Here is a 14,884-nt window from a genome sequence, read left to right on the forward strand (position 1 = left end):
CATTAAAAAAAAACTAAGTACAGGTTTATTATTTTCAGGAATATTATGGAAATTTATAAAAATATATCACTACATTTGCCAAGTGTAAGTCACTGGAATAGTTCAAATTACATCACTGAGATAATGAGTGGAAAAGGTTAGACTGCTGAAGAGGTGGGGATGAGCGACAGGATTAGCATTAGTTAATTTTGAGCTCACTAAAGGTGAATGAGAATAATAAGAAAATATTTTATGTTTTGATAAGCAAAATATATAACCCCTCAATAAGTCTAGAATTTCTTAAACTCCCCAAAACAAAAACTCCTCTAAAATCTTGCAAAGTTAAAGAAATAGAACCCACAAAATCATGACCTTGCAAAAATAACTTTGTTACACATCTCTACTTCTTTTAAAAAGGAGAGAATTCTTCCGAGCTGAGACTAAATCAGACATCCTATTATTACTTTGTTTATTTTTATCTTGGTTTCTTTGATCATAAATGGTATGCATGTCATAATGCACATTTTAATACTGTACTACAAAGAAGTGTCAAGTTTCATAATAAACTTTTACGAATAAAAAAGCATCTTTAAAATGATAAATTAACAAGCCTAATATGATCAAATGAAATATACTCCCTACACTTCCACAACAATAGTAATACGAAAGGTCTTCTAAACAAAACGTATTACCACTTTGCCTTACTCTTATGTTAATGAAGTTATATAAATGAAATATTTCAACAAATGGAAACAGTAGAATACTGGTACTCTTTTCTAAGTTAGTTGTAAAAACTCAAGTCAACACTTGAAAAAAGAACTTATACTATTGTGAATGACACTTCTTGGAGTGTGTGGTTGGGTCATAAGATGTGGAAGGTTAAGGAGTATAATTAGAAAGGAGGTAAAAAGATAAACTATGAACAAAACAAAATGCCCAAAATTACACGTGTATACCCAATATGTACCACATATTCATGTAGTTCAAATGTTCTTAAATGTTGCATATATTTTATTCACTATTAAAGATAAAATCATTTAATCTGTATAGATTTGCAGGCGAGTTTTTACTCCAAATCCTTTTACTCTTTTAAATATTTGCTATTACAAATTAATATTTTATTACATCAAATATTTAATTCCATATTATAAGCTAACATGGTTATTTTATATAAATCCTAAAAATTAACAGAGGCAAATGAAATGCCTCCAGCTCTAACTTCACTGTTAGAAGTTCCTCCCTCTTTCAGCAGAGTACATTGTAGTTTTTAAAGAGAAAAAGACACAGGGTAAAAGATAATTCTTTTAGAAAAAAAAAAATCGTAAGGTTTTCTAAGCTTTAATAATCTTCATTTTATTAAAAAGAAAACTCAATATGGCCATTAAATCTTCCTCTTTTGAAAATGAACATAAGAAAAACTAAACAGGATGAATCTGAAATGTTGCATTTGAAATTTTAAGGAAACTTTCAAATGTAGAAGATTTAAAATAAAATACAATGTTTACTGTTTAACTGGTAACTAGTATATGGATATTAAATTCAACAGAATTTTAATACAGCTAAAAAGCAATCCCACTTTCTTTTAAAAAGTGAGTACAATTAAGGTACAATCTTCAAAATTATTATATATTTTTCCACAAAGATATAATTCTTTACAAAATATACTTCTGCCTTATATATATTAGAATTGACCAAGTAAATTCAAGTGACAATTCCATGTAATAAAAATTTTAGTTTCCATTTTTAATCTGACATGACAGAAATTAAGCTTTCTAATCTAAAAAGCCTGTTAAACAAAGACTATTCTTTTCAATAAATGATGTTAGAACAAACTAAATGGATCAGTGATATAAATGTAAAACTATAAAACTACTGGAAAAAACATGGAAGAAAATCTTTGTAACCTGGGGTTAAGCAAATAATTCTTAAGTATGTCGATAATAAAAGGCAGAAATTGTCTTCATCAAAATTAAATAACTGCTCTATCTATCCATATTTAAGAAATTTGAAAGACAAGCCACAAGAAAATTATAAATAAGAGCATACATCTAGCAAAAGTCTTATATCCACAATATATATAAAGAACTCTCAAAGTGTAAAAATTAAAAAAACAACACAGTAAAAAGTGGCAAAAGCATAAACTTAACATTTCACCTAGGATCATAAATATATGAGAAGATTACTCAGTATCAACAGTTATTAGGGGAATGAAAATTAAAACCATGAGATCATTATATACCCATTATAATAGTTAAAAATTTTTAAAAACAGTAACTACCAAATGCTGTCTCACAAAGATGCATAGCTAGTGGAATTCTTACATACTGCTGGTTGGTATGAAAAATACTGCAATCATTATGGAACACAATTTGACAGTTTCTTACAAAGTTATATATACCCACAATGATGATATTATTATCCAGCAAGTTCACTCCAAATACAGAAACAAATGTTGTATACAAATTTGTATACAAATCTTTGTAGGTGTTCTGTTCATAACTGCCACAAATGGAAAATACCCAAAGGAAATACTACTCAGTTATTAAAAAAAAACTCTATTGAAATATTCAAAATTATGGATGAATTTTAAATGCATTATGCTAATGAAAACTCCTGTTTAAAAAGATTACACACTGTATAATACCATATATATGCCATTCACAAAAAGAGAAAATTATGAGAAAGAACAAGTGAGTGGTTACCAGAAGTTATAGATTGGGAGAAGAGAAACAATAAAAGATAATAAGAGGGTTTTTCTTCTATCGCGAGTGACAGACTGTTCTGAAAATGGATAATGGTGGTGACTAGAGAAATGCATACATTGTCAAAATTCATAAAACTACTTCAAAAGAAAAAAGGTCATTTAATCATTCTTTTTTATGGTACCAGTGATCAAACTCAGGACCTTGTGTTTGCAACACAGGTACGGTGCCACTGAGCTAAATCCCTAGTCCTCACAATTTTTAAAATAAAACTAAAACAACATTCCAAGCAAACAAAATACACAAAAATAGAATAGAAACTAACTGGAACTCTAGCTTACTAGTACTTCACCAAACCAAATCAATTATTACAGTGGCACCTCAGTACTCATTGTAATTGGTTCCAGGAGTTATGACAAGTACCAAATATGACAACTACCGAATTAGTTTGACTGGGAATTAGTCACAAGGCCATCAATACTGACAAGTTTTAGCTTGTGCTTTAAGTACTAAAAAAATGACAATCACTAGAACAAAATTTTCTCATCAGACTGAATCAAGTACCAAATTCAATAGCTTTCTAAGTAGTCCACTAGCAAGGTATAGCTGTATTATTACATTCCATAGGATGTGAGTATGAAAGTACCTTATCCTAGTACGTAAATATTCAAAAACCTGTAAGAAGTTGTTAAAAGGACACAAGCTAAGTTGAAAAAGTCAATAGGGATAGGCAAGGACTTTCTGAACAGAACCCAATGGCACAATAAAAAATACTGAGAATCAACAAATGGGATCACATAAAATTAAAAGGCTTCTACATAACAAAGGAAACAGCTAACAGAGTGAAGAGACAACTTACAGAATGGGAAAAACATTTTGCCAGCTATTTCAGAGAGAAAAAACACTAAGGATATATAAAGAACTAAAAAAAAAAGACCCCTAATATAAAACACTGAAATTTTTTAAAAAAATGAGTAATTGAAATAATTAGACACTCCTCAGAAGCACAAAATAAATATATGAAAAATGTTCATCATCACTGGCCCTTAGAGAAATGCAAATTAAAACTATATTGAGATACCATCTTACCCCATAGAGAATAGCCATCATCAAAAAATCTAATAACAAGCCAGGTGTGGTGGTCCATGCCTGTAACCCCAGCACTTGGGAGGCTGAGGCAGGAGGATCACTGTGAGTTCGAGACCAGCCTGGGCTACAGAGTAAATTCAGAGCTAGCATGAACTACAAAGGGAGACCCTGCCTCAAAAAAGCAAAAAAAAATTGCCGGAGATATATCTCACTGGTTCCGCCATCTGCCTTGCAAGCACAAAGACCTGAGTTCAATCTCTGGTACCAAAAGAAACAAACACCAATAAACAAATCGACCAACCAAAAAATATAATCTAATAACAAATGCTGGCGACAATGTGGGGAAAAAGGAACTCTATTACACTGTTGGTGAGAACATAAAGTAGTACAATCACTCTGGAAATCAGTGTGGAGACTCCTCAAAAAAGCAAAAATAGAAATTTCCATTTGACCCAGATATCCTCCTCCTAGGTATCTCCCTGAAAGGAGTTAAAATCACATTACATGGATACATCCAAACCAATGATGATAGCAGCATAATTTATAATAGCAAGATCGTGGAAACAGCATGTATGCCATCAACAGATGAAAGGATAAAGAAAAACGTGCATTGCCATTAAAAAATAAACTTGAAGCATTCAAGGATAAATGGATACAACTTAAATATAATGTTAAATGAAGTAACTCAGGCATACAAGCTCAATAGATGGGTATGTGAGAAACCACACACACACACACACACACACACACACACACACACACACACACACACACAAGAGAAATTAAGTAGGAAGCCAGGAATTCAATAGTCCTCCAAATTACATATATTGTGGTTTAAAAAATATTGTAATATATGCTAATTTGTTTCATTTATACTAAAAGTTTATCCTACTTTACTGACAAGAAAATTTGTGTTTTTATCTGTTTGTTTCTTTTTTGGTTTATGTCTTGTACTGAGTAATTTGAAGATAATGGTACACAGCATAAATTTTCTTATTATTTGGTTATGAAAATCTGCTTTTCATAAAATGAAAAAAAATTAAGTGTGATGAGAGATCGGGTATTTACACAGCATTAAAGCATTACCCTACAAAATTCTTACTAATTTGAAGATTTTTATTTTAAAGCCAACTTTATAGTTGAGAGGCCTGGTTGATACCATCTCAACTACATGGTCAAAGACAATATAATCAGTAATGAAAAAAATCAAAATTGTATGCCAACTGATAGGACACAATGAGATAGTATCACTTCTATGATATTCTTGATAATAATGAATAACCTTCATCTAATTATGTGGAAATATTAGACAAACTTTTATGATCTGGATTCATCCTGATTTTTTTTAACTTTTTCTTTTTTTTTTTTTTAGTACTGGGTATCGAACTCAGGACTTTATCCTTACAAGGCAGGCACGGTGCCACTGAGCTAAATCCCCAGCCCTAACTTGTTCTTTTAACCTTTATATCCTCTAAAAATTTAAAGATAGAAAGAACTTTGTTAAATTCAAGTTCAAAAAATTTTACCATGGTACTTAATTTATATGCAATGCACAATAACAGAAACAAGTTTAAAAACACTGGAATTAATTCAGTTTATGGTATATTCTTCAAGACTGCCTACTTTCTTCTACAAGTTATGCTATGGAATTATTTCCCAAAAGGATAAGCTCTGCAGGGAGGTACTGTTCCAGATTATAAGAGCTTTAAGACATAAAATTAATTGAAAGGCATATTCTTTAACCAGATGCTGGTTTGAAAAAAATAGTCACAAAAGAGAAGTATTAGACAACTGGGAAATTTTTAATACGATCTGAATATAGATGCTATTGGAAAAGCTATTACACTTATTTTGATAAGGATTAAGGTGGTAAAGTGCTATGACATCTATAACATACTTTAAAATCATTCTATAAAAATATTTATAATTGCCAGACATTGTAGCTCATGCCTATAATTCCAGCACTCTGGAGCCTGAGGCAGGAAAACCACCACTTTGGGTCCTAACTGGGCAATTTAGTGAGGCCCTGTTTCAAAATTTATTTTAAAAAATTAAAAGGTTGAAGCTGGGCATGGTAGCGCATGCCTATAATCCCAGCACTCGGGAGGTTGAGGCAGGAGGATCGCTGTGAGTTCAAGACCAGCCTGGGCTACATAGTGAGTTCCAGGTCAGTCTCAATTACATAGTGAGACCCTGTCTCAAAAAACCAAAAAAATAAGTAAATAAATAAATAAAATAAAATAAAAGGTTGGAGATGTAGTTTAGTGTGAAGGACCTGGGTTCAATCCACAGTTTAAAAACAATTTCTCTACTTGCTTATTTTTGAACAATGTCACAAAAAAGTAAAAGGAAGAAAATAATAAAAATAATCACAGACAGTACTAGAAAAAAACAGCATAACAAATTATTACAAGACCCGATTTTATAATAAAATAGTCATAAAAAAAGGGGGGAAAAGGCAAATAGAAATAATTAGAGAATTCCTAATATTTTATAAGATTTTCAGTCTACTTTACATCATTATGCTTATAAATGTGAATTTGAATTTGAAGCATAATTTTATTCTCATTGCTGAAACCATTTCCAGAAGCAAATATGGTTAATTTTCCATGTAAGAGAGCAGAAATCTTACCAAAATCTTTAAAGTCTTTTAAACAGTTAGGGATCAAATCATTACCTTGGTAATTATTCAGGTATCAGTTGACAAAGACCCATTTCTTGGTACCACATGGTCAAATTTTGTTTTCTCACTGTTTCAGCTTTTAATTAAGAGTCTCCATGCTTATCTGAATTTTAATTGTAGGCCTTGTTGATATCATCTTGTAAAAAGTGGCACGTGAAAAAATGGAGTTGCCAATCTTAGTGACAAAAATCATGAGTATCACAAACTTAATAGAAAGTTAGAAATAGATACCAAATGTGTCATAGCTTGAAAAACAATTAGACATATAATGAGCAGTTATTCACCTCTAACCACTACTACCTTGTCTTGCCTGATCGTTTCTTTCTGTATCCCAGTTATAACAATTCTTGGAACTCACAACTTACACAGTATGAGCCTAACACCTTTTCAGAATCTTCACTCCTTACCCATTTATAACCTATCAAATATCATTAAAATTGCTCTCTTCATCTCCAGTGTCTCTGCTTCTCTCCCTTGCCATTCTCAACTATAGAAAATTCCATATTATTCCCTATTTCATAGCTGTAAACATGCAGTCAACAATGGCTAAGAAAATACATAATCGATCATACTGACTGATCATATTTTAAATTCATGCCCACTAACCCTAAGTGGGTCACTGGTATAGCCTAGATTTGTTTCCTCTTTCCATAATATGTTCATTTTTGTTTTTCTTATTAAATCTCTAAATTTTCTTTTCTATTGCTTTCAGTGGATGACACTACTTCAAATTTTGTTTTTTAAAAAAGGATATAATGGTGACATCTCATCTTATCCCATCTTCAGATCCACTTTCCCATTTTGGGCCTAGCCTTATGTTTTGAAGAACTATCTATTCACAATCAGCTCCTCCAGTTGTGCTCAACCCTTTCACTTACTCCAGCAACTGTCCTCCTCTCCTGCATGCTTAATCTATTAGACCACTCCCTGTCAACACATAAACATGGTATAAGTTCTCCTTAGCTACTGATTCATTTTTCACTCCCATTTATAGGAAAACAAAAATGGTCTACACTTGCTACTCTAATTTCTCTGTTGAATACAACCAATATAAGGCTTTCACTGTCCCAGTCTACCAAATCTGTTTTTGTCAAACTCCACTAATGAGTTATTTCAGTTTCAGTGATCATCTTACTTCACCATTTTATCATCAGAACCATTGAGTACTCGATACCCTCTCCCTGAAATTCCTCCTTTCCTTGACTTTCTAAACAAAATCCTCTCTTGATTTTAGAATGCACCAGGACTCACTCATTTCTTTTGTGCTATGTATACTTGCTCTGATGGTGATCTCATTCAGTATTGTGGCTACAGATATCGTCTTTTCTCTGAATACTACCAAAGTTTTATATTCAGCTCTAGAACTCCATGTGATGCATCCACCTGACTAATCAATATCTCCACTTGGATGTTCATTATTTATCTCTAAGTAAATTTGTCCAAAACCATGCTTTTGATTTATTATTCCTTCTGTAGTCTTCCCCATCTTGGTAAGCACTCCCTCCATCTTTCCTGTTGCCCAGGGCAAACAAACCTTGGAGTCATCCTGGACTCTTCTTCTCTCACAGTCCACTTCTGATCCATCAGTAAATCCTGCCGTCTGCACCTTCAAAACATATTGGAATTTTCGCTCACCACTTCTACAGCTACCAACCCAGTCCAAACCACCAGCATGTCTTTTCCCATAGCATTGAAAATGCCTCCTTAGTGATTTCTCAGCTTCCAAAGTTGCCTCTTCAAATTAGGTTATAATCACAGCTGTTAAGATGATACCTCAAGGAGGAGTGGTGGTGAATTAGATGTTACTTTTTAACCTAAGTTTCCAAAACTTCTCATTTTCACCAGAATCAGAGTTTTTACAATAACTTACAAAATCCTATTTAAAGGAATGTCCTGCTATCTTATACTTCAACTTTGAGCATCCTCCATTCTCCCTTCTACTGATTCCAAACCAGAAAACATATAAAACATTCTAGAATAATATTGATGAACATTTTATTTAAAAATATTAAATATAAAGGATTGCCTTACTTTATTTTGTGTTGCTTTACTTGAATGTATGTATTATTACTATTACATCTCTCTTTGAAAGTAGAAAACCTTTAACAGGCAAGTACATCAAATTTTTTTGTACAAAATGAGCTCCTAAAAATACAGATGGAAACAATTTATTTTCTTATTGGATTGCTTTTCAAATCAATGGGAAAAAGGAGGAGGCAATACATGCTGTAGTAATAGCAAGCTAGCATTTTTAAAAGAAAAGCTAGACATTTATAATCCTTTCTTTTAAAAATTACATTACAATAGGAGGAGATAGTTTAAAAGATAAATTAACAACTTTTTTTTGATGTGTTGGAGCTGAACTCAGGGTCTCGCATGTGCTAAGTATCAGTACCTTTCTTACCACTGAGCTATACCCCTGGCCTCTTACAGTGTATTTTTAACTTCATAATGTGAAAAGCCAGATAGCAAAGTCACAAAGCATTAAGCAGAGAACAACAAATTTGTTACTATAAAAATTCAGAACTATTTTTTTAAAACCACTATCATTAAAGCTAAAATATTTCACAAGCTGAAAAACTTTCTAATTTTTTGAGACAAAGGGTTCCTATCCGAAATATACAAATCAACAATAAATAAATGAAAATGGAACATATAAAATATATTTAACCTCTAATCAAAGGACACAAAGAAAAACAATGAGCTTTGTCTCTTAAGTTATATAATTAGAAAAGATTAAGTAAATGACAACATTCAACCAGCTGTTTTATTTTTGAAGGGGTCGTATTTTGGCCCTACTTGTTTTGGACAGCGCTTTGGAAATAGGCACCAAATATATAAAGTGACTTTTTAAAATCCAATATATTCACTAGCAAGTATTTGTTCTCAGAATACAGTAAAATGTATATGTAAGAGAAATCAGAAACGTACATGTAAGAATTCACACAACAGTGTTACTTTTCAACTCAAAATACTGAAAATGGTCTAACTACCCATATTAATACAGTGTTGCTCATTTATATTAAATTTTGGTATAATATGCAATGGGAATTTATATAAAGACATTTTCAGAAATCTTTTCCAAATATAATAAATTTCTAAACTAGGGAGGTGCAGTGGTGTATGCACCTGTAATCTCAGATATTTTAGGGACTGAGAAAGCAGGATTGAAAGTTTGAAGCCAACCTGGGTAAATTAATGAGACCTTGTCTCAAAACAAAAAATAAAAAGGGTTGGGGATTTAGCTCAGTGGCAAAGCACCCTAGGTTCAATCTCCAGGACAGACGACAGACAGACAGACAGATTGATTGATCCAAATAAAATGATTACCTATCTCCCTTTGGTTTTCTTTTTTGTAGCGTCTTCCCTTTGGGTCTTCTTTCACTTCCTAAACAAGGGGTCCCACCAGGTCCTGTTACCCGTATTGATTCAAGGCCTTTGGAAGATTTTTTAAATGTGAATTCCACTGGTTCTCCTTCTTTCAGGCTTCTAAATCCTTCCATGAATAGTTTGCTCTATAAAGAGTGGGGGAGGGATGAGGAAAGAGATCATAGTTATCAATGCTTTATAAGTTATCTGTATAATTTTAGAATGATCACAGCAAGGTATTTTGTTATCTGATAAAAAGTATAGTCTGTCTTTAAGTCCAGTGAAACTCGTATCATTTTTAATATTTCAATTGTAATGATGGCCGAGGGAGAATATATTAGTAATATTTTTCAAGGGCAATTTAGTAACACTTTTAAAATTTTTTTAAAATTTAAATGTACATATTCTCCAACCCAACAATTCTATTACAGACAAATTCATACAAAGGTTCAAAAAAAAGACACCATAGCATGGTTTGGTAAAACAATATCCATTTAATCTCAATGATCCTATAAATTATAGAGTCATATAACATTATTAAATCATTAAGGTTTTTTTTAGATCTACATATATTGATGTGAGAAGACAAACATGTAATACTGCTAGGTAAAAGAAATTAAGATTAAAACACAAGGTGTTTACCACAATTTCATCTATATGAAGTTTCAAAAAGATTCATGTCTACTTCCAAAGAAATAGGTTCTGGATCAGACTTAAATTACAAAGCAGTTTTCTCAATTCCTGTTCTGGGAAGGTAGAAAAGCTTTCTATGTACACTTTATTGCATTTTTGAGTTTTTATGATGGGAAAGTAAATTTATTTTTATAATTTGAGAAATGGTTGTTTAAAAAAATAAATCCCCAATTGCAAAATTGTAACTTTAATTTCAAATATTTATTGGCTCTTTCAATCCTATTTTGTTCATCAAAATCAATGTGCTAATTAAAAATGCTAAAAATAATTAAATCATTGGTTTTATTTACTTCTTCAAACCCCCTTGTGTACATTTTACAGATCTAATATATAATATCATGGAATTTATAAAGATTTTGCTGAACTTTGGGGTGAAAAGGAAGGAAGCACACCATGGCAGAAGATCTTATTTCAGGCCCAGTTCTTTCAGTAAACAGCTTGTCTATAGCTTTGAACGAATCATTTAATTTCTTTTCTGTTTATCTTTTTGTTTGTTTGTTTTTGGTATAGGGATTGAGCTCGGGACCGTGAGTTTGTGAGGCAGGTGGCAGAAGCACTGAGCTAAATCCCTGGCCTTCTCTTTATCTTATTGACTCTTTCCATCATAATGAATTTTTTTTAAATTTAAAGACAAGATTATAAATGTATCTATCTAGCTTTTTTCAAGCAATATGAATTCTGAGTAACAGCAGATCTGAAAAAGACTCTGGGAAAACAGCATTTTATGATCAAGTTAGTTTGTGCAATGTCATGATTTTTCTCCTTGGCACAATTAAATTAGCATATTAGTCTCAGAAATGTCCTCCCGTATCCCACTGCCACCAGAATAAAACTCTTGTTTAACTGTGTTTAACCCAGCAATTTCCTGACTTCATTGATCCTGAAGTACAAATGACTAGAGTACTTAAGGAAACACTTCCAGAAAATCTTCATCCTTACCAAGTCCAAGATCCCATGGGCATCTGCTATGGCTTGGATGTAGACTGTCCCCGCAAGGGGTTATGTGTTGGAAGCTCAGCCCCAAGGTGGCAGTACTGGGAAATAGCGTGGAATTGCTAAGAGGTAGGAACTAGTTGTAGCTCTTTAGGTCAATTAGCCACGTGCCTTGGAAGGGACTGAGGAACACAGTGTCTATCAGCTTCCTGTTTCTGTGATGTGATCTCTTGCCCTTGCATGTGCTTTCATCTGCTCTTGGACCTTCACCAGAGGCTAATCCAAGGGCTTAACCCACCATCTCCACCCACCAGTGGGTCTCGGACTTTCAACCTCCAAACTGAAAACTAAATAAACATCTTTTCTGTATAAACTAGCCTACCACATTTTTTAAACTAACAGAAAACACACTAAAAGAGCTGGTAAAAACAATTGTATTTCTTATTCACGGTTTTACATCCTACAGTTTGAATTACCTGAGGCCCACGGTAGACAGAAAATATTAAATAGGAAAATCAAGAAATAAACAATGTGTAAATTTTGAATTGTACAACATTTTGAGTAGTATTATAAAATCTCCATCCTGCCCACGACATAAATTGTAGCTTCATTTTGAGTATCCATTCTGTACACACTCCCTTCCTGCTTAGAGGCCATCTTACTTATCAGATCAATTTGGAATATGATGTGTCTATGTTCAGGTAACCCTTATTTTACTTAAGAATGCCCTCAAATGGTAAGAACAGTGATGCTGGCAATTCAGATATGCCAAAGAGAAGCTGTGAAGTAATTAAGTAAAAAGGTGAAAATTCCAAATTTAACAAGAAAAAATTATCTGAGGTTGCTAAGATCTACAACAAGAACAAATTTTCTACGCATGAACTTGTGAAAAGAATTCTTTCTAGTTTTACTATTGTGCCTCAAATGTGACTGAGTGGGACTGAATTTATGTATGCATTTAAAGAAAAAAATATAATATACATAGGATTTGGTACACAGTGTCTTCCTGATGTGGTCCTTGGTTTCAGAAATTCACTGAGGATCTTGGAATGTATATCTCAAAGATAAAGGGGGAGTACTGTAATTATAGACAACTTAAATCATTAGATGGAACAAACAAAACTACTTCAAAATTTAATACAAAAGAATTGTAGACAGCTAATTTAATTAGTTATCTTGTAGGCAGTTAGACTGGGCCTTTGGTTGAATCAATAGGAAAGAAAATCAAGACACATTCACTGAAAGTCAAGATTATGAAAAGAAACTAGTACACTCATGTACTTCCCCTAGGGCCAAATAGAAGTGATTGATATTCAAAATGGACATCAATCACCTTAAGTGAGGACCAGAATCTCCCTAGCCCATTTCCTTTCCACAAACTCCTTGTTCATAGCATGTGCTTACTATGTGATTTGTTTTCTCATTTGATCCCCATTTAATCAATATTACCTGGGCAACTGTACTTATAGTCTTATTGGTTAATCATGATTTTGTCCCACCTCATGCCTACCTTGTGATTTTCCAATGGATCCTATTAGTTGACTATAGTTTGTCCCATTTTTGTACCTGCCTCACCTCCTGGCTTTGCTCCATAAAAACCTCCTGAGAAATGGTGTCTCATGCAACCCACTTTTCCTGGTGTCCCCTCCAGTCCTCTCAGAAAGGAGCCATCATCTTTCCTTCAATAAAATATTCCTTACTCTTAATCTCCATTCCTAGAATTCATTCTTCTATTTTAGAGAACCCAAATTCCCATTTCGGATATCTAGCAGGTTGGGAATTACAATATATCCCCTATTTTGGAATATTTTGCTTATTTGGATCAAAAGGAGACTATTTATTATGGAAGTAATATGATACAGAAAAACAATTAACCTGTTTCTCACACAAGTTACCCGACATTGCGAAATCTTTCATGCTGAACTCTGCAACTTGAAAGTAATATTTCTGTTTAATGTATGTAGAAGAAAATATGCTACAACTGCTTATGTTCTTTAAAAGAACATAAAAAATAGTTATTTTTAATGCTGTATTAACAATGCTAAAGCATCTTATTTTTCTCTAATTATAAATAATTCTTTTGCTTTAACTTTCTTTCTTCCTTTCCACTCAAAAAAGTAGATTATTTCTTTTAATTCAGATAAAGTACAGCATAGTTCAACTACTGACAGTATGAGAATGAAGGAAAAGCAATACTAATTATAGCTCTCATAATGTTTATGTGTTTTGTTTCCCAAAAAAAAATTCTATCATCTTCCCTTACTAGTTTCTAGTTTACAAGTATACTTCTACCAACTTAATTTGATTTTATTTTCCTTTATTAAGACTACCGGTAGTTATTATTTATAAGTGAACTGTTTTTCTAAATCTAAAGTAAAAATCTAGCTCTTGTACACCCCTAAATTCTGGGTATTTATCATGATATACTTTTTTTTACCCCCTCCACACAAATTAGTATATAAAGCAATTTAGATTCATAATATTTGACAATACACCATCCATTTCATTGGACTACCATTACCCTACTTCAGGTCTAAAACATTCTACCAGTGTAACTGGAGTAGCTTCGTCACTGATGTTTCAGCAGGAAGTCTTCTTCCTAAATCACTGTCTTCCATACCTGCATATTCTCTTTAAATTTTCACCTGTTAGACTCAACTCAAAAATCTACCATACTCTCAAGATTGTATGTACATTAGATTCTTTATATTTTGACCCTAATTACACTTTCCATTTCTTTTCCCATTATACCAAAACATAATTTCTTTGTTATTAAAACTAGCTGACTTGTATTTCCAAGAAAAATCATCTCTTCTCTGTATCCTAGCTTATTTTGATGGAACACACTCTCCTCCTATCAACACTTTATTCAAAAACAATTTTTCTTCAAGCACAGTTCAAATGATCCTTTTTGTCATCATCCTCAATTACTCAAAGTTAGAAATTTGTTCCTCTTTTGTGCAATTAATTCTTCTCTATAGCTTTTATAGTGCACTGTTGTGTAATGCAAATATTCGTAATATGCTTCACATCTTTCTTGTTCTTTTGGACTTACATTCTACTGAAGACTGAGAAATATGATGTGTATCTTAGTATTTCCCAAAAGGCTCAAGTAATGCTTGCAAATACTATCATTCAATAGGTACTTGAAAGAACTCTAAATTTAATATCGGGGAAAAATGAGGATTATTAGTCTAACTCTCATTTGAGAAAAAACATGAACAAAATTCCTCATGCCAAGTCAAATTTTCTGGGTTCTATACATAAAAAAGCTTTTATTTTTAATGTTAAACGACACTGTATATGGTTTACCCAGAATAAAATGTGGATAGGAGGGCCGGGGATTTAGCTCAGTGGTGCTGCTGCTGCCTGTATTGCAAATGCAAGGTCCTGAGTTCAATCTCCAGAACAACAACAAAAAAAAGTACATATGAGT

At 32.6% G+C, this 14,884-nt stretch overlaps 1 protein-coding gene and 1 pseudogene across 3 annotated transcripts in view; one reads left to right on the top strand and one right to left on the bottom strand.

Annotated features, from left to right (window-relative positions):
* Positions 1 to 14,884, bottom strand: part of Lin28b (lin-28 homolog B) — a 110,336-nt gene that overhangs the window by 28,797 nt on the left and 66,655 nt on the right. For all 3 annotated transcript variants that reach the window (XM_010607191.2, XM_010607190.2, XM_010607192.2), the window contains 2 exons: positions 9,784 to 9,968; positions 7,988 to 8,059 (listed from right to left, as the gene is read on the bottom strand). In XM_010607191.2, coding sequence (XP_010605493.1) covers positions 7,988 to 8,059; positions 9,784 to 9,968 — 257 coding nt within the window. The remainder of the gene's footprint in view (positions 1 to 7,987; positions 8,060 to 9,783; positions 9,969 to 14,884) is intronic.
* The window catches only part of LOC109117505, a 6,531-nt pseudogene continuing 2,555 nt past the window's right edge, over positions 10,909 to 14,884 (top strand).

The sequence above is a fragment of the Fukomys damarensis genome, unplaced genomic scaffold (assembly GCF_012274545.1).
Source record: "Fukomys damarensis isolate Sample0158 unplaced genomic scaffold, DMR_v1.0_HiC HiC_scaffold_14, whole genome shotgun sequence".
NCBI classification, from domain to species: domain Eukaryota; kingdom Metazoa; phylum Chordata; class Mammalia; order Rodentia; family Bathyergidae; genus Fukomys; species Fukomys damarensis.